At 36.7% G+C, this 27,185-nt stretch overlaps 1 protein-coding gene across 10 annotated transcripts in view; it reads left to right on the plus strand.

The window, feature by feature from the left end:
* The window catches only part of LOC137297056 (muscle calcium channel subunit alpha-1-like), a 121,235-nt gene that overhangs the window by 62,720 nt on the left and 31,330 nt on the right, over positions 1-27,185 (plus strand). For 9 of the 10 annotated variants that reach the window (XM_067829017.1, XM_067829016.1, XM_067829018.1 and 6 more), the window contains exons 8-31: positions 338-441; positions 1,076-1,191; positions 1,902-1,958; positions 2,863-2,950; positions 3,214-3,374; positions 4,120-4,345; positions 4,811-5,015; positions 5,717-5,837; positions 6,325-6,470; positions 6,630-6,736; positions 7,161-7,261; positions 7,705-7,891; positions 8,369-8,498; positions 8,872-8,931; positions 9,445-9,551; positions 14,179-14,266; positions 14,560-14,667; positions 15,445-15,497; positions 16,070-16,216; positions 16,721-16,922; positions 17,509-17,667; positions 17,970-18,080; positions 19,680-19,763; positions 26,394-26,516. In XM_067829017.1, coding sequence (XP_067685118.1) covers positions 338-441; positions 1,076-1,191; positions 1,902-1,958; positions 2,863-2,950; positions 3,214-3,374; positions 4,120-4,345; positions 4,811-5,015; positions 5,717-5,837; positions 6,325-6,470; positions 6,630-6,736; positions 7,161-7,261; positions 7,705-7,891; positions 8,369-8,498; positions 8,872-8,931; positions 9,445-9,551; positions 14,179-14,266; positions 14,560-14,667; positions 15,445-15,497; positions 16,070-16,216; positions 16,721-16,922; positions 17,509-17,667; positions 17,970-18,080; positions 19,680-19,763; positions 26,394-26,516 — 2,991 coding nt within the window. The remainder of the gene's footprint in view (positions 1-337; positions 442-1,075; positions 1,192-1,901; positions 1,959-2,862; positions 2,951-3,213; positions 3,375-4,119; positions 4,346-4,810; positions 5,016-5,716; positions 5,838-6,324; positions 6,471-6,629; positions 6,737-7,160; positions 7,262-7,704; positions 7,892-8,368; positions 8,499-8,871; positions 8,932-9,444; positions 9,552-14,178; positions 14,267-14,559; positions 14,668-15,444; positions 15,498-16,069; positions 16,217-16,720; positions 16,923-17,508; positions 17,668-17,969; positions 18,081-19,679; positions 19,764-26,393; positions 26,517-27,185) is intronic. The other variant, XM_067829010.1, reaches the window with a different exon arrangement.

Consider the following 27,185-nt stretch of genomic DNA (forward strand, 5'->3'; position numbering starts at 1 on the left):
TCAGTGCAGGTTAATTCTTACTAATTATCATCCATAACTGCCTTCTAGAGAAGGTTTAAGGAGATGATAATCTCATAGGAAAATTTGGTGGAATAAACTTGCATCAGAATCATTGGCGACTATTTTGATGTCAGTTAAAATAATGTCATATCATTTCATCACAAAATGTTTTGCCCCTATATTAAAACCCAGGCTGGGGGAATATCTCTTCTCCTTTTTTTCTATGTTAATCATATGGGTTAAAGAATGGAGCAAGCAGCTGAATGTAGAAGAGCCTGATCTATAATATGTAGTGGCTTTACTATGGTATTTACGGTACCTGTGATGCATGTTGCAGGTGAATGATGCTGTGGGAAGTGAGTGGCCATGGATCTATTTTATCAGCTTAATTATCATCGGATCCTTTTTTGTTCTCAACCTTGTTCTTGGTGTGTTGAGCGGGTGAGTTGCTGTAGGGAGCGACATTTCACATTTTTAATGGGATCTCATTGTTGATCTATAGACAGTTTTCTTGCTCACCTTATTGAAGCCGAAATTTCACATACGTCTTCCCACTTTTTGTAAGACCAGTATAAGAGGTCCGAGTCTGATTTTCAACTTGGCATAAATGACAGCTTCTTTTAAATAACATGAATCCATAACATGAAATTAATGAAAATAATGAAATGTTATAAGAATAAGTAGACAGACTCAGAATGCATATTAAGTTTTTCATGACATGTTGTAAGATTTCACCTAACCTTGACCTTCATGTTTGTTCCCTGAAAATGACTTCAGGCTTTGTAACCGTGTCTAAAATGGCCGGACTGAAGAAGGTAAAATGGTTCATATATGGTGTTATATAATGTTTAAGTCTTTACTAGTTTCGCACAAAAATGTAGCTATAGGTTCATGTCTCTAGCCACTTATGTTATGTGCCTGTCTTAGTTGGTATCTAGACTATTGACTGACTTACACAGGTGAGACAGGATGACAAAGACACATTTCCTAGAAAATGTGTATTTAATGTTGACTCGACGTGATTTGGTTGAGGTGTTTTAGGTGCAATGCTGTATTGCTGCCCATTCTTTTCCAGAGAGTTTTCCAAAGAAAGAGAAAAAGCAAAAGCTCGGGGTGATTTTCAAAAACTTAGAGAAAAACAGCAATTAGAAGAAGATCTTAGGGGATATTTAGACTGGATCACACAAGCAGGTGAGACATTATGCAGTTTTGGGGATGAGTATATAAGTCCCCAACTTCCTGTCCTGCTGGAGTTGACATGAATTAGGAGGTCAAGCTGGGGATGATGCTCATGATGTCAGTCACTGGAATGCCTAGTCCAAACTTGATTATTGAGGACTGAGTTCATATAGCTGGAATATTACTGAATGCAGAACACTTTATTAAATATAATGTAAGACTTCTGGATTACCTCGACTTCTTGGACATGCTAGATGCCAGAAATATTTGGAAGAGTTGAGGTGGGGATTTTACATATTCACTACATTATTATTCTGCGATGTTACATCAGACTTTAAATTTGAAGACTTTGATTACATTGCAGCATGTGAAGTCAGATGAAAAGTATAGAAATTCGTTTTTAAGACTTTAATCATCGCCAAGATATTACATGACACCCATTATGGCCAGACAGAGATATTCAGCCAACTTGTTCCCCATTCTCTATGGATAGCTGCTACATCTAGTAGAGAGGGGTAGGGGGAGTGGGGTGTGTGCAGGGGTGTGCACACCCCTTTTGTGCTGAATTTTTCTTAACTGACCATTGGAACTGTTTGAAAATGAAGTGTGCACCCCATTTCTCAAAAATGTGTAACTCCTACTGTCTCTTTCTCAAAAAGCTCTATTTGTCGCTGATTTATTTGACTCAGTATTTCAGTTGCTCTGTGTGATGTGTTTTACAGAAGACATAGATCCAGAAAATGAGGATGAAGTAGAGGATGGGAATACCCCCAGACACAGTGAGTACAGACCACAACTATTTGAACCCTGTCCTGATTATGTTCCAGGTTTGTGACCACCAAATCTGTGCTCGTTTTCTGAGAAGGATAACGGTCTGAAACCAGCATCCCTTTGGGCTTTGCTACTTACCTCCAGTACTGGGACATCAATGAAATAGTTTAAATATCAGCATTAAACACAACTCACTCACTTACTGCAGACAATTGTGGCTGTGGATATTAAGAGGCAGAAGTGCATCTATCTTTACTTGCCTACCCAACCCATACGATTGACACCAGATAAGAACACTGTCTGTCATACAGGGACCTCTTTTTCCTGCTGGATCAGATAGCAACTGATCAGCTTTAATGTTAGGTAATACCTATGAAGATCCTTGTTAGAATTGATCTTCAGTAACCCATGCCTGTCGAAAGAGGCGACTAACAGGATCAGGTGTCACACTGATTGATGCTCATGCTGTTGATCACTGGGTTGTCTGGTGCAGACTCGACTGCCAACATGTTGCTGGAATATTGCTGGAATATTTAAAACTAAAGTCTCACTCACTCACTGATGTCAATATAAACACAGACCATATACCTGTATACATAAACTTGAACACAACTATTCCATCTACAAGTGTTCAGCTGAAATAAATGGCATCATAGAAACATTCTGTAAATTTTGGTCTGCATGTTTACTGAAAATGACACTGAAATATGTTGGTAATATAAAGAATAACTTGTATCCCACACTTACCCTGGGCCGGCATTGATATTACATTTCATAACAGTAAATCAGTAGTAAAATCCACTGGATTAAAACATATGGCTCAGTATCATTTCTTTGAAACTGAGGGAAGTTAATGCTGATGAGCACCAACCTTATGGAAGACTGAGGTATCACATACTATGTTTGTTTCAGGTAAAGCTGTTGCGGAGACAGACGCTGTGGAGAAAACAGAAGAAATGGGGAGCGGGGAAATACAGCACTCCTGGTTTCAAACAAAAAGGTGAGAGCAATTAATTGTTTCCTTGATAACACATCACACATGAAAATAGGTAATAAAGAGCAGGCTCTGCAGAGTGATTTGAATGTTTATCTGCTGTAGGTATGTTAAATTATAGATATAGAGGGGGTCATCTTTGTGCAAAGGGAGACAATTCAGACAAACCACCTCCACAACCACAAAAATCAATACCTTCGCATAGAAAACTGGCACATCATCTATAATGATAATGATATTTTGTGGAATAATGTTTGTTTTTGTTCCAGGTTACATTTTCAAAAGTTTAATAGAAGATGTCGAAGAGGATGCCGAAGAATAGTGAAATCTCAAGCATTCTATTGGATAGTTATTGTTCTTGTGTTTTTGAATACATGTGTGCTTACTTCAGAACACTACCAACAACCACCATGGTTGGACAATTTTCAAGGTAAGGTTTAACAATTTCTCTTTCTAAAAATATATTTCTCAGGCATTTTTTGTTTCAAAAGTGAGGAAGGGAAGTATTCATTGGAAGCTGGATATTGCAGGATATACCTAGAAATACACAATGAACATAGCTCTGTCAATGTCAGCTGTCATGGATAAATAACAGTCTGCATAGTGCAAGTTTCTACCATGATAAACGCACAGATTTTAAGGTGATGTTGCATAGCCTGAGAAACATTTCTTTTATCATTCAGCCCACAATAATCTCAGTTTATATCCTCCTTATTAATAATATTTCTAAGTAAGGAATTATTGTTTATATTGATGGGTTTTTGCGATGTGTATTTTATTTTGATAGACAGAAATATCATTATTTTTTAGAATAATTAGAATAATTTTTACAGTATATTAGAAACCTATTCATATGCTACGAGTAGTCAAGATTTGATCAGGATGTTTTCTGCCAAGGAGAAATTAAATGTGACAATTCATTTTGCCAGACTAAGACCTGACCCAATACCAGCCTTATTACAAGTAATAAGTAACTTTTAACTCACTCCCTTAAAACTGCTGCTTTAAGTTATTTAATGTGATTAAATGTCAGAATTTGAGTAGTATATATTTACTAAAATAAATTGCATTTAAGAAATAACAATCTAAGTAATATCAATAATTGTTTGAAAAAAAACCCATTATCATGACATGTTCAACATGTATTCTAAACAATGTTTTTGTTTCTTTTTCAGCCATTGCCAATATGTTTTTTGTGGTATTGTTTACCTTTGAGATGCTTCTCAAAATGTACAGTCTTGGCTTCCAAGGGTACTTTGTGTCCCTGTTTAACCGTTTTGACAGTTTTGTTGTGTTGTTCAGTATATTGGAAGTGATCCTTATATACACGAGCGTAATGCCACCACTGGGTGTGTCTGTGCTCAGGTGTGCTCGTTTACTAAGAGTTTTCAAGGCTACCAGGTGAGTACTATCATTCAGTGAGTCAGTCAGCTATGATAATATACACAGAATAATATAGAAGAAAAGTATGATGTAAAGTATAAAATATTTGAAATTGAAAAATTAATAATTTAAATTAATAATTAATAAATGATAGTCTTTATAAGATATGAGTAAAATCCAATAACCTTATGAACAGATAACATATTAGTTATATGTGGCAAACATACTACTTTATAAAATCAATGTTTCAATTCTACCTTTATCTGGGATTACAAATTCAGGAAAAATTATTCTTTGTTCAATGTTATCTTTTACATTTTCATAAATTTCTGAGAATTTGGAATTAAAGGATTCAAGCTGGACATTTCACTAACATTTTCTAGTGTTGCAGTGATGAATGAAAATGAGGTTTCTGATAATTCTGTTGGACAGGAGAGTTGAAGCATTAGTATCAGAATGGCCCATGGGTTGCTGTTTTTCCAGGTACTGGTCATCACTGCGGAACCTTGTGGCGTCACTGTTGAACAGTATGCGATCCATTGCCAGTCTGTTGTTGCTGTTGTTTCTCTTCATTGTTATCTTCGCCTTACTTGGGATGCAACTGTTTGGTGGCAAGTTCAACTTTGAAGAGGAGACACCTAGGAGCAACTTTGATACCTTCTGGCAGTCCTTGTTATCAGTGTTCCAGGTATGACCACTTTGTTAAAACAGGTATCACCTCTTAGTTGGGACAGTTTGACCACTAAAGTGGGACCGGTATGACACAATCGTTAACACACGTATGACCACTTTGTTAACATGGATATGATCACTTAGTTGGGATAAGTATGGCCACCTCATTGGGACAAATATGACCACTTTATTAACACAGATATGACCACTTCATTCGGACAGGTATGACCACTTGGTTGGGATAGGTATGACCACTCAGTCAACACAGATATAACCACTTCATTAACACAGATATGAGCATTTCATTAACACAGATATGACCACTTCATTAACACAGATATGACAACATTAACACAGATATGACAACATTAACACAGATATGACCATTTCATTAACACTTATATGACCACTTGATTAACACAGATGTGACAACATTAACACAGATATGACAACTTCATTAATACAGGTATGACCACTTTGTTAGCACACATTTAAATAACAGCATTCTTCTGTGAGTAGAAAGTTGATAGTTCAGTCCCCTGAAACATGATGTACTTTACTAAGAATGTGAAATCCCTAACATCATGGGTAACACTGGTAAAGGCATTAGTAAAGGCTTTGTGTATTGACGGGCTTGGTTTTTGTACAGTAAATCCCCTTCATATAGCCAACATTTTGGATCTGATGGTGTGAGTGTTTGTGATAACTGTGCTTCAGATCCTGACTGGTGAGGACTGGAACATGGTGATGTACGATGGGATCAAGGCATATGGCGGCGTCAAGAAGCCCGGCGTCATCGTCTGTCTTTACTTTGTTGTGCTCTTCATCTGTGGTAACTGTATCCTTTACTTCTGTCAGGACACTCAAGCAATAGCGGCCACACACTTATCAGGGTCTTTCAGGTGTCAGAAAAGAAAAAATACATGACAGCATTCATGAGACACATTACAGTTCAATAGTTCTTATCAGTGTACATCATGAAAAGATATTTGGTGAAGTCTTTGCTTTGTGCTTTATATTTTGTAGTGAATCCTCTTTTTAGTGCCTGTTTGAGGACTATTTCTTGCTATTATTTTTTGTATTTTTATTTGTTTGTATGTATACAAATAGTTCTGAAAATGTTTATAATATAAGAGAAGTCTTATGCATTTTATTTTCATTTTGTATATTGGCAGGCGCACTGCTGCCATTATCATACTGAGATTATATCCTGAGGGCATGTTAGACGTTACCAATGTGAAAATTAGTCAGTTTCTTGGTTTTTTTTAGTGTATTTCATGATGTATGTATAGTCTAGACATATTTCCCTTGATGCATCCTCTCAGATATCTTGTTGAATGTCTTCTTGGCCATTGCTGTTGACAACTTGGCTGATGCTCAGAGTCTCACAGAGATTGAACAACAGAAGGATGAGGAGAAGGAACGAACACGATCCATTCGAAGATCGAAAAGCAAAACTCCAGAAAAAGAGGTACAGAGAGCATGACCTTGACAAAGATTAAGTCCCAGAGATACAGTTATCTTATCTGAAAAATAAAAATTCAAATTGACTTCCCAACGATGCCATTAGCGAGAATCATACCAGATCTCATATTTTTCTTTAGTTTAAGTATTAATTTATGTTACTCAGGGTAACATCGAAGAAGACGAAGGTGTTGATGTGAATGGAAATGATAACAATGAAAACGACGAAGACAAGACCTCTGTTAATCTCAGCCGACAGCCAAGCTCTCGGAGGTAATTTCAAACAGATATATTAACATCACTGTAGAAGGGAAACGTGCATGTTGTAAAGTGAAACCCCTTTGATCCAGATATGGCTTTTGTCAGGGAAATGATATGGAAAACATTACGTGTGCCAAGCCCTTTTTTATCCATACAGATACTGCTGCCCATGAAGACCCAGGTTAGGAGTGATCTTCTGCAACCCACGCTTGTCGCAGAGGCGACTACTGGGATCGGGTGGTCAGGCTTACTGACTTGGTTGACACATGTCATCTTATAATTCCTTAGTTCAATGTTCAAGCTGTTTGTCTCTGGATTGTGTGGTCTAGATTTGATTACATGCAGAATGCAGCTATATGGCTGAAACAACAAACAAACACATCTTCAGGAATTGTCCTGTGAGTCAATTCTGATGAAAGTGATCTGTGTGTTTCAGCAGGAGAGACAGCTCTGGTGATCATCATGTGCATATTGACTTGACTCCTGAACGTGATGAACCAGGAGAATACAGAAACAGTCACCATGTTCCCATACAAGGTAACTATCTCTCAAACTTATTGAATAGATTGACGAGATTTGAGCCACAATGCAAAGACTGCAATTGTGCCATAGCTCATTGTCGAGTTACTTTATCACTAAATTGATTTAGGTTTCTCTACAAAACGTGTGGCATGAAAAGGATACAACAAACAGGAAAAAATGTAACTTTTACATATTTTTATGGCTCAATCAGGCATTTTTCACTTGACCTGAAGTATTTTATTGTACATTTTCTCAGTGTCTTAAAGTTGTGGCCAAAAGCATTTAGCTGTTTCACAACATTCCCTGCCATCTCCCCAGCTTTGGTCAGTGCCTAATAAAGGGGATCACTTTATGAATTATATATGATATATATATGATATAAATTATATCTTGATGGAAGTGAATCAGCTATATCAGTACAAGACCTGCTCCTGCATTTCTCATGCTTGTGTTTCCAGAAGAGGAAGACGACAAGGATGAGGGGACAGAGGATGATGAGGAAGAGGATGAAGAAGATGAGGATGAGGATGAGACACAGACTGTCTCGACTGCGCGTCCCCGTCGCATGTCTGAACTCCACATCTCCAGCAAGGCCAAGCCCATCCCACAAGCCAGCTCACTCTTCATATTCTCCCCAACAAACAGGTAAACCTCAGCTCAAAATCAAAACTTCTCCAGCTTTCTGCTTTCTTCTCTATATGTTAACATACCATGGTTGAATTCTACAGTTTAGTTGAAAAGAGAATGGCCCTTTGTTCCAGGTTTTGTAAAGTGATGTAAAGTTCATCATTATTGTAGCCCATGTGGTATAATTATATTATCACCCACTTCATGGATGATATCACTTAAGTATACATGATGTTATTACCCATTCAAGAAACACTTAAAACAGTATCATGTGAGTGTGTTATATGTAAACAGTATAACAGTTATTGTCACCAAGTTATGGGTTATAATTGACAAACCAACAATCATGATTGAGTTCCAATTCCGATTATAGTGTCTCAGTGTCAACAGTAGTTTAAACCTGTTATTTTATGTGCAGTGAAAATCCCTGTAAAATTGCCAAACAAGAGTTCTTTGATTGGAAAGTGGAGTACATTGTGAATTATTTCATTTCAGATTCAGATTATTGTGTCACAAGATCTGCAACCACTCTTACTTTGGCAACATCGTCCTTGCTTGCATCCTCATCAGTAGTGCCATGTTGGCAGCTGAGGATCCCCTTCGGTCAAAGTCTCCCAGGAACATTGTGAGTTGTCTCCCTTCTTAGTTCTTAGTTTTCTGCAATACTAAGTGGCGAAAGTTGTATCTATTGATGTTGAATATTTACAGATCTTAGCTCTGAGATTGTGCTAAAGGTCATGTAATTTTGCTGGGATTATCTGTTCACATGTACCATGCACATGAAATGTAATCTGATCTTTGTCCTGACAAAGATCTCATGATATCCCGTGACAGAATGACCTTTCATCTTAAGTGAGTGCTGTTACGAGAGAAAATGACTGTTGAAATGCATTTCCATACAACTCAGAAAAGGGTAATCCAAAGCACTGTGACAACAGGGTTTGGGTGTTTGTTGACACTGCAGTACAAATACTGATGTTGGCGTGATCACCTTTCAGATCCTGAACTACTTTGACTACTTCTTTACAAGTGTCTTCACAATAGAGATTATAATCAAGGTAAGCATGCTTGTCTGAAACATCCATTTTCCGTGGCCAGCTCCGTGGTTACAATGTTTGTCTTCACTCTAGAGATGGGTTCATTTCATTTGAAGTTTGAATACTGATCCAAGTGCTCACGTCTTCTTGTGGTGGGAATAATTCTGTAAGTAACTTAAACCTCAACTCACTTACTAATAAAGGGGTAATGGTATGTCTTCAATGAGGATACGTAGGTTAGCCTTGTGCTGAAAGTACTACTATTAGTGTTTGCTCGTCATGACTAGGACTCGATTCCCATACGAGGAACAATGTGTAAAGGCTATTACTTTATCCCCCCTATATATGATATTACTCTAATATTGCTGAAACTGGTGAAAATATATATTTTGTAAGTTCATGTTACATGGATGTTGAATAAAGAAAGATGTCTGTTTGGCCAAGTCATTATGGCAAACAAATGGGACCGGACTACTGAAGTGAGGTAAGAGCTTGTGACCATTTTATGGTGATGTCCACACTTTGTTTCTGCAGATCATCACCTATGGTCTGGTGTTACACAAGGAATCCTTCTGCCGTAGTCTCTTCAACATTCTGGATCTGTTGGTCGTGGCGGTTTCTCTCGTTTCTTTCCCACTGGAGTAAGTACACCTGCACTTAGTATTTGACTGATGATTTTGACTTGGTCATATGGACAAGGTGTCTGATCTTGGATCAGAAGGTCTGTGGTTTGAATCCCATCTCATGGGAATGAGACATTTTGTGAATGCAACATGTTTCTATCTGTGCAACATGAATATTTTATATGTTGATGATTCAAGATCAAACAGTGAACTGTTAGGTGTCAGGGGCCTATTTCACAAAAGTATCATAAGCCTAAGATCTCGTAAGTTTTCTTGTAGCCATTGTACTTCCTATACTGTAACACTGGAACTACAGATGCTGTGAGAAAATTTACAAGATCTTAGGCGTACAAGAGTTTTGTGAAACGGATCCCAGGTCACTATGTAACTGACAAGTTAACTTTTGTGAGATTCACTGGATTGAATCAGAATACTATAGCTAAAGTAGGTCAATAGGCATTGATTGTACTCAAAAATAACTCCACTGGATGACTGTCTGACGATGTTGTGGTATTTTTATCTCACTTCCATGTACACAAATATGGGAGCTGAATATTAATGAGACAGTTTGTAAAGCCTAGTTCTAGAATTCATTCAGAGAAATATTTGTCAAGAAAGTGCAGTTGCCTACAAAACAGGTGAGGAATTGCCCTCTTACATGTTACATTATCCCTGAGTTATTCCCCTTTGCATTTTCATAGACGAGTGTTTTATATGAACTGAATATATGAGTACTTCAAGGACCATTGTACGAACTTCTAGACTAATGTGTAAGTAATCATATATCCACTACTTACTGTGGCTACGAATTTCATGACACCTCACATCTCATATTTTTATACATTGCGTCTTATTCACAGATATAGAAAATATACAAAACTACCTTGAAACTGTAATATTAAATGTATTACTTTCATCAATGTTTGAATTAAGTTTGTGCATTTCCCTTAATTTCTAGTTGTACATTTAACTCATTGTTATAGGATTTATAAGCACCACCTTTCTTGGTTTTCTTTGCATCTGGGAGCTTATTACAGCAAATAAAATATGTACTTGTCAATTGTCACAATTTGATACTTGTTGATTTTAGATCTATTATGTATAATAACCCATTTCCCTGACTGTCCATCATAGAACTATGTTTTGGAGGTAATGTATTCTCACACAGCGAATCATGTGTTGACACAAAGCAGTATATATATGTAACACAGACAACTATATAACCAAGTGTCTCTCAGTGTCTTATTGGTGTCAGTAAGTCATCATACATATAGATTTGTATATATTTTGTATGTTTTTGAGTTACAATGTTTGACAGTTTGACACGACCAGATTTTATTGTGACGCAAAAAGAATTAGTTTAGAAGAAAATGACAGGAATTTCAATAGCGAATTTCACAAGGAACAATTCCGTTTCATGGAGCCATCATGCCTAAGATCCTGTTTGAGGTGACAAGATGGATTTGATGGTCAAACTCTGAGATTTGAAAACCTGCCATCATACCTGATAGTGGCGCTTGTGGTTCATCATTTTTATCACGGCATTGTGTGGTCCAGACTCCCACTGTTTACAGCCCCCCATCAACAAACAAACACTAATAACCATCATAATGGTTGGGTCCCTGCTCCCTGCATTCATACTCAGTATGGAACATCAGTCTCTTTAATATGGGTGTAAACCATATATTTTTCCTAAAATATTTATGTTTAGACTAAAAATAGTTTTGAAAAAGGTGGGAAGATAATTACAGCTGGGTGTTTTTGTTTTAAGTTTGGTTAATTTTCTATTCATAATAGATTACAGTCTGCTGAACTTGATTTGCCTTTCCTTTTACAGGCTGCTAAACATGTTAGGTTATTTTTGGTTTATAATACCTCTGAAATCTAGGATAGTCAATTCTTCAGCATGACCTAGTGTGACATAGTTATATGCCTGCCTACATGAGGCAGTAGGGTAGTACAGTGGATAGTGTGTTTGCTTGTTACACATTGTTTGTCTTTTTACTCCCAGACATGGAGTGATGCCCAAATCTACTGTGTCTTCTCGATGAGAAATATTCTGTAGATCACCTCACATAGTATTTCTGAATACATATGGCCATGCTGTCTGTGACATTATTGGTGTCTTCGAGGCTCTCTTACCACTAAGACAGTCGAAAGTCAGTGTTAATGTATGGCTAAGAGAACTTTGAAAATTTAGACCCAGGTGTTCTCAGTTTGCTGTACAGACTTGTGTTTGTTGGATTCACCAAAGTGGTAACCATCCAATTGGTGCAGTCTTTGGGGGCCATCTACCATATAAGCTGACATGCTGTTATTTGAAAAAAAAAACACACTTACCATGCTGAACAAAAAGATAACAAAGAAGTACAAGAAATCCAATATACATCCTCTTCTGTCTGAACACATTGCATCATCATTCTGTCATCTTTGATGGGCATTTTAGAAGCTGCAGGGATGAAGAATGCAGATAATTTTATGGATATACAACTTCTTTATTCTATGTAAGGCAACATTTCGATGTCATTAGAATCTGTGTTGAAATGTTGTTGTCCTTGAACAGAATACAGAAGTTATGTGCTCATAAACTTAACATCATTCTTCATTATCATACTGGCTTGCCTTCTACCATTCGTCCATTGTCTGTATCTGTCGGCCATCTTGCATGTGGATCTCTTGCATATAGCATCTTCTACTTACGTTACATTACTGATTAATATCGTATTCAAAATAATTAAAGAACAGCTGATTCTTTCATATCCTCCACTGGTTTGGGCTTTTGAACACTTAAGATACATTTGTTGTTTTCTTTTTAATTGCATGAATAGATATAAAACTTTTCATTAATCTTTCATTAATCTATGAAAGAGAACTTTAACTAAACATAAGCCATCATTCAAGAATATTCAATATCAGTGTTATTTAATACCCCTCCTTATAGCCAAATAAGCACTGGCATCCAAAAATGTATTATGTCCGAAAACCTTTATTCGATGATATTGTTAATTTGTGTTTGATGTGAAAATTTGGGTGTTCCTTAACCTCTCTGGAGTAGTATAAATGTTTTGTGTTATTCTACTTACAAAAAATGGCTTTCTCTTGAAACCTCTAGTACCGTCTCATTATAATGTACATCTGATAGTGCTTGCAGTGTGTGACCGAGCTAAGTGTTAGTGGATATTTGCTCATGGTATAAAACACAGGTTACCTGTCACAGATTTGATTACAGGTATTAACATGCAATCTTGTGTCCCACCTTTATGAGTGACTTATTGCATTGCTTTTGTCAGTGTGCCCTATGTTATGAATATACCAGTACAGTGCAAGTAGTCGTTTCGTTATAATGCATAGAGTTTTATTAACATCTCTTGTTTTTAGTCATATAATAATCAGTTAAGCAAGCGTAACTGTGCATGTGTGTATACATAAATGTTTGAAGGTCAGTATTGTTCGAATCAAGTCTTGAGCTGCCTGAATACTCACCTTCACTGTACCACTGATTCTCACTTCACATAATGGCTTGCATGTGCACTATATGTTGAGGATCTCATTATACTTGGATACATTAAACAAATAACACTCTACTGCAGCCTGTATGGCACTTTGGAAGCATGTAGTGTGTATGGTTCACAGCATACAGCCATGACTACTGATTAAAAACGTTCCAGATAAGCTGTGTTACGTGGAAAATACAAACAACTGGTGCTCAACTGTGTTACGTGGAAAATACAAACAACTGGTGCCCAACTGTTAATTATGAGTTGCTTGTGTACAAATATGCATGAATCATGAGTAGACCCCAACAGTTATAACAATGTTCTGCATAAAAACCCAGTGTACCCTTTTTTCAACTTGCATACCTGTAATTCTATACTTTATTTACAAGTGAAATGCAGGTATTACACATGAACACTATTTCATTGGATAATATACAATCAAGAACCTATGTCTCACCTAATTACAAGCAAGAACCTATGTCTCACCTAATTACAAGCAGGACTCCATGTCTCACCTAATTACAAGCAAGACTCTATGTCTCACATATTTAAGCAGAAGTACACAAATATGAACTTGCAAGTGAACACTCAAAGGTTTAATGAAGGGAGGACGTTATTGCAGCTGTCAGAGGTTTGGCTACAGACATTTTGGAGGAGACAAATGACACACATTATTCATATGATGTTTCTACTTTCATTGAGAAATCTACTACTTTTTCAATTTCTCAAAAATAATTTTGCATGTGTGAAATGGTGTCAGGAAACAAATTTGGTTTCATATTTTTTTCCAGTCTTGGATAAAATACAGTCAGTAGATCCATTATCCAGCATAATAGTAATGGACCAAGGACCACCAAATATGTCTAAGAACCTGTTATCCATATTACGAGTGGGAACAGTCATATTACCAAAGTTTCTTTTGTTGAAATTATCATGAATAACATATAAGTTTTATTTTGGCATTTGTTTTAAAAGTGTATAATATGAAGGACATTAATTCTGTAAAAAAATTGTTAGAAAATATTTTACATCTCTTGAATGGTTATGATTATTCTTAGAAAAATTTGTCACTTGTAGGTGTTTGAGAAGGTAAGATTGTACATGTTGTATTGGCCATGTTCCTGGATGGTTGACGTTGTGTATTTCAGCAACCAGGCTATCTCTGTAGTGAAGATCTTGAGGGTGTTGCGTGTGTTACGTCCGCTGAGGGCAATCAACAGAGCCAAGGGTCTCAAGGTAACTACAAGGTTAAGCTTCCACCCATAAATGGCATGACGATTGCCTTAACAACATGATGCAATTGTCACGGCCATCATAGGGGGAATTAAATTCCTTCTGTAGACTCTTCCAACCAATTTGTTTCAGTGACATTTATTATGTAGTTATAATAATTATTTTGATCAGCTTGATTCTGATATAAAACATGTTAATTTCAAAATATGACATTAAAGTTTTACCCATAGATATTTAGTATGAATACATATTTATGCTTGTTTGTGTTGATGGTATCCCTTGATGTTTGTCTGCAGCATGTAGTGCAGTGTGTAATCGTGGCCATCAAAACCATATACAACATCATGCTGGTCACCTTCCTGCTACAGTTCATGTTTGCTGTCATCGGAGTACAGCTCTTCAAGGTACAGACCAACATTTAAATACTCATGTTTGCCTGTTTGTTTAAGACTGCATATCAGCATTGCTTTAGCTATTGCTGGTGTAAATAATGACAACTGGACCAGACAATCCACTGATTGTAGTTGTGTATAGGTTGTGGTTTCACCTTGCACTCAGCAATATTCCAGCTATGTGCCAGTGGTCTGTAAATAATCTAGTCTGGATCTGATAATCCAGTGATTGATATAATGAACATTAATATATGCAATGGGAATAACATGCCATGCATCAACCAAGTCAGGAAGCCTGACCCCTTGTTTGCCTGGACAATGAGCATGGGTTAGTAAAGGCCAGTTATAACCTGGATCGTCACAGGTAGATTGATGTTATGAGTAATTATCAACACACGCAAGGTATGATGAAGACCTTGGATCTATTTGGTTCACTCTTACTGCCGATATAGGCTATTCTGAACTTACAAGCATGCTGACTTGGTTTGCACCAGCAGTGGTACTTTTTGTCAACTTTTGTCAAGCTTACATAACTAGAATCTAGAATGTTTTGTCTAACATAAGTAATTATTTGTTATGTGACACAAAACTATATATTGTCACGATAACAATCATCAGTTCTCATAAGTTACTTTGTAAAAATATATTGACATTGAAAAAAAATGTATCAAATGATCTGTAGATGGAGACATCATGTTGTGTTAACACTGTAGAGATCACAAAGTTAAATTGTCTAAAATGATATGGTGACAGGATTTTTGTCACTAATGGTAAACTTATGTTTTTCAGGGAAAATTCTTCAGCTGTTCTGACATGTCCAAACTGACCAAAGCCGACTGCCAGTAAGTGGGAGTAAACATGTTTTGTTCCTTTCTACTGCTTATAAAATGTCATCAGTGACATCCCAGATCCTTTTTTACATGGCAGTCCTAGCCCTACAAGTGTCGTAAGTCTATGTTAAATTATTGGACTAACGATAATCGCAGGGTTACAACTTACGACAATCACAGGGTTACACTCAGTTTGTGCAGCAGGACCCTGTTCACATTGTGGTTTTTTTTAGGTTTCTCTTTGTTCTAGCTGTATAAAGTCAGGTATTGAAACATTGTACTGTTATTGTGACCTATGATACAAGGGTTTGGCCTGAGCCTATTTTTCTGCTATTTGGTAAGATGAGCGAACAAGGGCACAGTATTGACCAGATCGGGTTACCTTAGATTTAAAATTTTGAAGGAAAACGGTTGATTTTGATTCATATATAAAAGAAAAATAGAATATTGTCCTGTTTTGAGGTGTTTTGAATCGTTATTAATCTAAGGTATGTTAAGATTAGAGCTTTCTTTGAGTTGCTTGAAGGCAGCAATATTTCCTGTACCGTACTGTGTGTCATAGTTGTACGTTGTTTGTGTTCCAGGGGTTTCTATATCGACTTTAGGGAGGGAGACTTCCACTCTCCTGAGGTGAAGGAACGTGTTTGGAAGGAAAACAACTTCAACTTTGATGATGTTAGCCAAGCTCTGCTTACGCTGTTCACAGTGTCCACATTTGAAGGATGGCCTGAGTAAGTGTATACTCTCACGGTACATCAAAGACACAATTGACTGGGATACTGCTGTAGCATCAAATCAGCAGTTACCATATAATTTGTATCACCACAAACAGATATCTAAGTAATAGACATGTCTTCAGGTTGCATATTTTTACAGTCGAGGACCTTACGTATGTGCGCAGGTAGTTGGACATAATAGTAATGATTGTAGTAATTGGTCACTTTTATAGCATTGAACTGCATTATGCAAGGACATGCCCTAAATACATATAACATGACAAACAGTATTACCCCAGAGGGCCCATGCTGCTTGTAAGGCACTAGAAGGTTAATATGACTTATACCAATGAGTACCCATTTTCTGGAGGGTAAACAGAGGCAATATTTCATGAATTGGTACCACTTTGTTTGGCCAAGAAGGTTCCCTACATTGTCACAAATCATACAGACATGACATATCTTGTAATATCTCCATACATTGTGAACCACAGCTTACAATCTGTGTCTGTTTTTCAGCTTGCTGTACAGGTCCATAGATTCCAACGAGGAGTCTCGAGGTCCGATACATAGTTATCGGCCAATGGTGGCCATCTTTTATTTCATCTTCATCATCGTCATTGCATTCTTCATGGTCAACATCTTTGTGGGTTTTGTCATCGTCACCTTCCAGAATGAGGGTGAACAGGAGTACAAGAATTGCGAGCTGGACAAAAATCAGGTTCATTTTTCAGCAAATTGAATTATTTGTTTTATCAGTTGTTCAAATTTAGGGTTGCAGTACTAACATGTTGAAGTAACAACTACTGTACAAAGCATCATTGTCAGAGAACTGCAAGCCCATCTCACAACAAACACAGTGTGGCATTTAAGGAGAAATATTTAAATAGGTCACTGAGGTGTCAGTCCCAAACAAGTCCATGTAGCTGCTCTTCATTTCTAATGGATAAAATATGACTAATTCAACAAATCAAGCCCCTGTGCAGTTGAACAGAATTGCTCAATATATCTAAACCAGATTTACATTCATACTTAGATCAGCCTTATCGAAAGCATTTAAACTTATGCAAAGATAAGTGCCTCATTGTTTTGTCTTTGAATTTATGTTCTAATGGATCAACTCTGAGACTGGTTGAAACAGAATGTGTTGGATTATACAGAGCATATCTAAAAATTGAAAATGTCATTGTGGCAAAATCATTGTCAGGTCTTTTATTTAAAAATGACTACATGTCTTTAATGTGTAAGTAAATAGTTACACCATGTTTTTATGCTCTTAACTTGATGTCACCTGGTAACATTTTCAGCGCAAATGTATTGAGTTTGCCCTAAAAGCAAAGCCGATGCGACGCTACATCCCGAAAGCAAGATGGCAGTATAAAATTTGGTGGTTTGTGACATCGAAGGCCTTTGAGTACGGCATCTTCGCCCTTATTATGATCAACACTGTCACACTGGCCATGAAGGTGAGTATGTGTGACAAATTGTAGTAATGCACATACAATTAAATATAACCTTCATATTACCAGTAATACCAGCAGTGTTATAACCTATGTATATTATCTACAGTGCCACCAACAGTGTTGTAACCTATTTATATTATCCACAGAACCACCAGTAGTGTTATAAACTGTGTATGTTATCTACAAAACCACCAGCAGTGTTGTAACCTATGTATATTATCTACAGTATCACAATGGTGTTATAACCTATTTATATTATCTAAAATACCACCAGCAGTGTTATAACCTATGTATATTATCCACAGTACCACCAGCAGTCTCAGGAGTTTGTGAAGGCCCTGGACTATCTCAATATGATCTTCACAGGAGTATTTACAGTGGAGTTCCTCCTCAAACTAGCAGCCTTTAGGTTCAAGGTAACATATTTCAGTATCCGTGGCATGCCATATGGTTATTATCTACCTTTTGGTAATTATTTACCAAGCCTTATGGTAATTATTTACTATTTCATGCAGTGATTATTTACCATGCAATATGGCAGTTATTTACCATGCCTTATGGTAATTACTTACGATGCCATATGGTGCAAATTTACTGTGGTATATGGTGATTATTTACCATGCCATATGGTTATGATGTCACAATGTGATTTTCAGTAATCATGAAGATTATTTTGTAGTATCATGATGACAATGCCATGTAACTGGATACCATATCATATGATATGTAGATATAGAGATGTGAAATAAACCGAAATGTTATTCGGTGATTATACTTAATGATACTTAGTTGAAAAGTCATTTGGGCAGTGTGATATGAAATGTAGTCATTGAAATGGATTTGGTGACTATCATGTCATGTCATGATTCATATATCTTATAAGAATGTATCATGTCACATGATTGAAAAGTCATTTTGTGTTTTTCATTTATCATATCATGATGGAACTTGCATTCGGTGATTAATATGTTTTCTCATGATTGAAATGTCAGTTAACGATTATCATGTCGTAGTCAGTTATCTAATTTAAGGACTTACCATTAACTATCACAATTCAACTGTCATTTAAGAATCATATCTCTAACATAAAATGCCATATGGTGAATTTCATTGTTGACATGTCATTTTAAAATGATTATCATGTATCAGTTCTTGATTATCATACATAACTGAAACATTATTTGGTGATTATCTTATTACGAATGATTAGTTTTTAAGTGATTTTCATATCATGAGTGAAATGTCATTTGGTAATTATCATATCATGTCATGAATGAAGTGTTGTCAAGAGATTATCGTATAATGAATGAAATGTCATTTGGTAATTAACATATCATGATTGAAGTTTCATTTGATGATTAACATGTGTCATGATTGAATTATTATTTGGAAATTAACACATCATGATTTTGAATTTTTATTTGGTGATTAACACATTCATGACTAATTTATCTTTTTGTAATTAACACATGTTGTGATTGAATTATCAGTTGGTGATTAACACATGTCATGAATGAAATGAATCATATTTTGTGTTTATCATATGACTGAGATGCCATTTGGTGATGTCAGATGCCATGTGAATGAAATGTTTTTTTGTGATTTTCATATCATGAGTGAAACATCATTTGGTGATAATCATTTTATGAATAAAATATTATCAAGTGATTATCATATGATGATTGAAATGTCTTTTGGTGATTACTGTATGTCATGTAAATGAAATATTATTTGGTGATTATCATCTCATATCATATCATGAATGAAATGTCATTTGGTAATTATCATGTGTCATGGTTAAAATCTCATGTTGTGACAATCATATGTCATGTCATGAATGAAATAGCATTTGTCATATGATGAGGTGATTGTCGCATCTTATCACAACCACACCTTCACACCACTATTCGTTCTCAAAGTATCTTGGTACCTCAGGTAATGTATTTCTGTATCTGTGTCATACCATATGTTAATTGTCTAATCTGTTTGCAATATATTTAAACCTACTGTTTCAGAATTATTTTGGAGATGCTTGGAATGTGTTTGACTTCATCATTGTACTCGGTAGCTTTATTGACATCATTTACACTGAAGTGAATGTAAGTAGATTCGATTCCTTCCCCTCCATTGTTGACTATCTCTTTTGATGTCTTTGTACAGGAAAGACAAAGTGAGATCAACGCAGACAAGTGCATGATTTTTTACACAACGCCTTCTGATTATTAATTTCCATCTTCAGACTTTGGAATGACTAAGCATGATGCCATGTTGGAATGAGTTGCCAATATTTCTTGAGATTAGTTTTGTGGCAGTCTGGTTGAACGCGGCCACAGTTGCTGATGCAGGGGTGGGTGTGTTTGTTATGGGGCAGTTGAACAGAGGTCAAGGACAACCAATCAGGTTCAAGATAAATCACCATGTCTGATAAATGGTGGATTGTCTACAGACCACTATCATATAGCTGGAATATTGCTGAGTGTGGCCTTACAAGCGAACAAACAAACAAACCAATATTGAGGGACTTATTTTGCAAATATGATGTTGGAGGACAGTTAAAGAAGGACTTGACCATCCATAAACCAAGTGGAGGTTTATGTGATGGCTTTAACTGAAATATTGTCTAGAACTGGTTTCCAGAGGAGATATTGCATGGGCAAGGTCGATCTCCAACACAATGCTTTGTGACATCACTAGTATCTCTGCCACTTGAGTTGGTTAGTTGTGCACTCTTACTGAGGACACTGACTGCAGATGTTAACAAACTGAAGAAGTTGGGAGGAAGTTTGATGTTTGAATAATCTTGGATGATCCAATATCATCCTTGCCTCATTAGATGCCACATACATCAGTGCTCTTGGATTAAAGATGAAAACACATCAGCAAATATCAGAGTTTTAAATCTTTGTTGATTTGTCTTAATTATTGATACTTTGACAAGATTTTATATGTAACACAATTCTTGTGAAACAGACGAGTGAAGACAGAGACATATAACAGTACCTTGTTTTTCTGGTGTCTGATTGGCTGCCTGGCACGTGTATTGTTACCATAGCAACCACACCTGACCTTATTCCATGACTGCAGGCTGGTGGTTCAACAAGACTGGCAGTGTTTGCCAAGATTGCTCCAGAACACAAGTGATAGCATTGGCCTGTTTGTCATCTGAAGCCTCTGTTGGAATGAGTTGTAGTTTGACTCCTATTTGAAGTGCCTGAAACCTAACTGCACTTGAAACATGACTTTCTCTTTGTGTTGAAACATGAAACGTCTCTGGGCATGCATCCTCTGTACTAACAATGGCTGCCTGACTTAATATAAATGTATTGCAAGTAAAGTCTAGAAATATCACGGCTATCTTTCTACCACATTGGGACTGGTAGTACATTTAAAGCATATACATTTCGTATCTTAGAACTATCATTTATAAATATATGAATGATGATGTGTATAAAATATAAAATAGGTGTTGGTACAACATTGTATCACCTCATTTCATTCATGATTATATTCCAGAAATTCGATGTAGGATAATATTTGATTTATGAATTTAAAAATGAATTTTTCCACAGTGAACAGAATAGTCTGTCAGTCAATATTCTGTTGATTGATATTTGAACCAAGTCCATTTGAATCCAGAATTTGTGGATTACTGAGTGCAAAGTTTGAGTGGTGCCTGCATAGGGAATCTTGCTGGTTACACCTAGGGAATGTTGCCGCGGAAACGGAAAGGAATTCATAGAGTAGATTTATCTGCATTGCAACATGTTTTTAGTTTCTTAGAATGACTGCAAGGGATCCTCATGGTTGCCGAACCATTATGTTTTTGTTCATTCATTTTACAAACTGAAATGTTTTATTTAATTTTTGTTTAGTTTTCTTATGAAATAATTGACTGTGATTATCCCAAGACATTATACTTTTGTTTCCTTGTTATTTTCATATATGATTTCCTTATCACCTATAACCTTTCATTTCACATGGAATGATTTTAAATCAAATTTTATTCTTTCGCTGCTCTTCACTAACCAACAGAGAGCAGAGGTTTGTCACATTTCCTCTTTTAACCAGTACTTAACTGTTTGCTGCATGTTCCCCATAGTAAACCCAGCATGAAGAGACTCGAGTGAACAACCAGGATTAATTAATGTTCGCCCCTTTTGAGGAATAAATACTGTTCCATTTGATATAAAAACCTACTTCGAACATGATATGTGTCAAAGAATGAATCCATGGAAATTGTGCATTTGTTATATCAAGGCTTACTGTACTGCCTTATCTCCTGGTTGAAACCTCTGGGCCTGGTTCATACAGCTTTTGCATGCCCGGTATATCCCTGCTACAGGTTCAGACCACAGTTCAGACCTTCATGATATAGTATTGCCTGAACAGTCCCTTCGTAGACCAAGAAACGAATCAGAAATCACCCTTGTAAGCTCGAAGGTCAACAGAGGAACACTTTGGAATCCTTCCTGGAGAAGTAATACCCTTCCTGGAAGACTGTTGGAATGCAGCGTCCAGGAAATATACAGCACCAATATTTCTCTCATAGATACAGTTCCTCATCAATGTTACTCACCTTCACTCCTGGCAAAGGTAGTTCCCAGAAAACCCAAGACCTCCTTGAAAACAGTACACCTTTTGGAAATGTATTACAAGAACATCACCAATAAGTATTAATCAGTGCAAGGCTTTGAAACGCCTTGTCCAGAACACTACCCAATATTATGTTACTCATTGGTAAATTGAGAAAATGTCACACACTTTTGGAATGTCTTCCTCAACCCGCAACCTGGATATATTGATTACTCGCTGCTAAACCATTGATTGCTCACTCCTATTCCATGGAATGCAGTACCCTGTTCAGAAACTCCTGGTTTGAAACCTCTCAAATTCGGCACTTGAATTCATCTTACACAATACACATAATACATGCCCATATTAACCCACTCCAGAAATGCCAACCCAGCAAAAATATTCTCCTGCACGTGGCTGTCCTAGCCAAGGACACGTCAATCCCCTCAGACAAAACTCTGCCAGGAATAACACTCTGTTGACAAACCATCTTTCATGGAGAAACTTTCTAATATTGAACAATAACATTTCAGCCTTGCCCTCAGTTGAACTCTTCAAGATTTTAGACTTGTGGTGAAAACAAATCCTTGAAATATCATCCCTGATCCTTAAACAGTTGTCCAACACAGGTTTTGACTCTAGAACAACCTCATTTCTCTGTATACTTTTTAAGACCCATTTGAAAACAATTCATCCTCATCATTTGAAAATCATATCTACATCCAGTAATGACACAATCACCCATGTCCCTTTGACCTCGGACTTTGCCGACTTCAAACTGATCTCACCTCGGAGGTTAAGTATGCAGATTGGGGTATCTCATGATGGACTACTCTGAAATCTCTGCAGTTTTACGTTCACTGTGGTCAATGGTTTGTGAGTTAAGCTGTGTAAAATGACTTCTCCCTATAGTCTCTGTATCTAGATCATCATACATTTGGGCATGGACGTACACTGTGAACATTGTAGCATTTTGTACTTTTGTATCATGTCCAGATCATCGGTTCTCATCTGTATTTAGTTAGGTACGTGTTATTTGTCCAGCAGTAATGTCACATGTCCAGAGTGTCTGAGGCCTGGTTCCCTGTGTCGGATAGCCTAGAAGAGCTGCCACGCCACAGACTTAGATACAGGACTGCATATGCTCTAGGTTACAGGCCTCAGCTAATATAGCAAACAGCTTAGCTATAGGTAGAAGAAAGTCTCTCATGGCTTTTGCTTGGTAGAGAGTGGCTATGTATTATGTTAGTGTCAACTGTATGACGATTTATACAAACATATATAACTATTAAATGAAACTTGTTTATATCTTTATTTCCGTTTTGAGGGGTTTTTTTTCAGGAAAAACAGAGTATGGTTGCATATAACTAGCAGTGATAAATGTTTAACATACTAACATTTTTTTCCAACTGAAGTGTTGTCAGTTTCAATGACCAAAAATTAATCTCACGAAGAGTCTTTGATAAAGCATATTCCAGGAGGAGAAAGTTTTTAGAGTTGACTAGAAGAGTGTTTCTGCACAGATTTAGATGTTAAGTGCTTGTAAGTGTTTAACTGAAATAGTTTGATTTGAAAACAGTTTAGTCTTTCTAGAATTGTATTTTAACTAAACATTTTTTTTCCGTTGTGTGTTTTGGAAATTTAACAAACATGTATCACTAGATGTTACAATTAACAAATAGTTCGTTAAATTTAGAAATGAATATTATTGGGTTACAAATGTAAGGTTAAACCATCGTTTCACTAATACTGTAGCTGAAGAAACTAATAGGAAAAATATATCCAATTAATGAAATCCTCAAGTTAAAGGTTGGTCAAGACAGTGACCACAATGTCATGTTTGTTTTTGTTGCGTCTTATTGTCACTGAATGTTTAACAATACAAACTGTTATCATCATTTGTCTGAATGTATTGTTTAATTTAATTTTTTTTTTCCTTGGGAATATGTACAATGAGTTGTTTGATATTTTGTGAATGATTTATGAGGAATGACTTAGTGGAATGCACTGCACTTGAATGTTACTGCACGTAGATTTCGTTTTTTTGTAAAAGTATATCATAGGGATGCTCACCCTCACTTGGCCCAAAGGGCTGAGGTGAGCTGTGGCATAGTGTGTTGTCCACCATCTGTTGCCCTGTCCTCATTTTGTAGAGTTCTGGTCTAGTAAGTGGATACGGGAATGGTATGTTAGGCAGCCATCTTTGATTTCAAACTAGACAGGGATAATTTTCAGAACTAGTAAGTGGATAGGGGAATGGTATATTAGGCAGCCATCTTTGATTTCAAACTAGACAGGGATAATTTTCAGATCTAGTAAGTGGATAGGGGAATGGTATATTAGGCAGCCATCTTTGATTTCAAACTAGACAGGGATAAATTTTTTATGGATCTTCTTGCAATTGTCCAAATCTGTGTAGGAGATATCTATAAATGTTTCTGTTTGGAGCCAAGAAAAGATAGGGCATCAGATGGACAAGGTCCTGATCAGTATTACTGATGCCCAGTACTTACTATAAAGCTAAGTTTGTTGACGTAAGATAAATCTTGAGATATTTAGTCATTTCTCTAACTATACTAACACATAGGCCAATTTTACATATATTCTGTCTGTTTTTTTCCAAGTTTTTCAAAGTGAAGAAACGGATTACCCATTTTTCTGCTATACTCTCAGCAAAATTACTTTAGCCTTTTTAATTGATTTCCAAATAGAACCAGATTTGGTACAACTGATTTGTTGCTACCCAGTTATCGCGTCGACCTGCTCTTCCTCAGCTCTGTATCCACAGTACATTCTGTTGGATAATAATGGTCTGTTTAGGTGAGCTACAGAACCTGTTGGTTCTTTTCTTTTTATTGAATAGTATCAACGTGAGTGTAATGTAACAGGCGACGTCTGCCGGTATGTGGTGAGTCTATTTATGGATCAGATGCATAAACTGTGCCCATCCCTCATTACGGAACACCCACAAAACTGAAACAGATTTAACAAGACAAATTAACTGAAATTAAAGCATATGAGTCACATGTTTATTGATATTGCATAATTTAAAGATGTGTTTGTAATGTTAAAGATGTACATTTTAGTTTTTTTGGTTTTTTTAGTTTAGGTAATGAGTTTGAGGGATGGGTTCACTTTTTGCACTGATGTCAAATGTCAATTTCTACAGGTCTCTCAATCTTACTCTAAATGTGATACTTTGCATTAAATAGCATCTGCATGCATTCACATGATACTTTGATTGACTGGAGGTAAGAGTCGGACCTCAACTGCAGCAATATGCCTTTGCCTAATGCTGGTCAGACTCACCCTGCATCCTCTCTCTGTAAAACAACAGGCTTTGTTTATCCTAAGCATGAATATTCCACACATTTCTATTATACGAACAAGCTCTGTACGTCACTCTCTTATATCAGTTCCTCTCCTGAATGACAATGAATGCTTATACTGTCATTAACCACACAATTATTTTCAAAGTTAAGTTTTGAATTCATTTCATGCTTTGTCATTTAAAAGTAGGATTTATTGAATGAACTTTGAAATTTCGAGAGGAATATATAAAATGTTTTGGATGTTGAAATATAACATTAATGGATAATGGGTGAATGTTTTCCCCATATGATTTCAACATATGCTGGTAAGTTTATGTGAAATTCAAACGGATTCTCTTCATGTTTCACACACTTTGACACTGAACTATTTCACATGAATTTCAAAATTCTTAGATTTAAAACAACTGAATCACATTTCTCAGATTCTGTTTCACAAGTATTCTTCAATTCATTTGTTACTCACAGCCAGTGGAATAAATCAAATGTTTCTGATACTGGTATAATTTTAAGGCGTAATTTATTAAAACAAAATTATACAAACAGCTACATATATCTTGTAGGGTGCAGATGAGACTTCAATAACCGACTAAAATCATGTTATCAAACTTTTTAAGATACAAAAGGGAAGTAGTGTTATATTTTAACCAAAAGAATTAAGACATGGAAGTTTCATGGATAACTCATCAAGTCTGCACAGGAGACAAGTGACAATTCTAATGTAGCAAAGAAGATGTATTTGAAGGTCAGTGATTTCAACAAGACGCTGTAGGTCTCAAACTGTAGATTTGAAGTCATAATGTCTAACATTGAGTTGATTTATTGCAGCCCGGCAAGACCATTATCAGTATCAACTTCTTTCGTCTATTCCGAGTGATGAGGCTTGTGAAGCTGCTTAGTCGAGGAGAAGGCATACGAACACTCCTCTGGACGTTCATAAAATCATTCCAGGTAGGTTAATGATACACACTGTCATTGCAGCAGAATAACCTCTCGGAATCATTTGTTGATCAGTGGATCACTGATGATCAGTGTTGGACACAAGGTGTCCGCCAAAATTCATATTCTGCCTTACTGGTAGCACCTGCCATTGACATCAGGTGTCTACCCTGAATGACATTCTGCTTTGGTGGTGGTACCTGCCATTGACAGATGTCTACCCTGAATTACACTTTGTCATACTGGTGGCATCTTCCATTGACACAAGGTGTCTACCCTGAGTGACATTCTGCCATGCTGGTGGCAGCTACCATTGATAAGAGGTGTCTACCCTGAATGACATTCTCCCATACTGGTGGCACCTGCCATTGACACAAAGTGTCTACCCTGAATTACACTTTGCCATACTGGTGGCATCTGCCATTGACAAAAGGTGTCTACCCTGAATGACATTCTACCATACTGGTGGCACCTGCCATTGACATGAGTTGTCTACCCTGAATGACATTCTGCCATACTGGTGGCACCTGCCATTGACATCAGGTGTCTACCCTGAATGACATTCTGCCATACTGGTGGCACCTGCCATTGACATAAAGTGTCTACCCTGAATGACATTCTGCCAAACTGGTGGCACCTACCATTGACATGAGTTGTCTACCCTGAATGACATTCTGCCAA

The sequence above is a fragment of the Haliotis asinina genome, chromosome 9, assembly GCF_037392515.1.
Source record: "Haliotis asinina isolate JCU_RB_2024 chromosome 9, JCU_Hal_asi_v2, whole genome shotgun sequence".
Taxonomy (NCBI): domain Eukaryota; kingdom Metazoa; phylum Mollusca; class Gastropoda; order Lepetellida; family Haliotidae; genus Haliotis; species Haliotis asinina.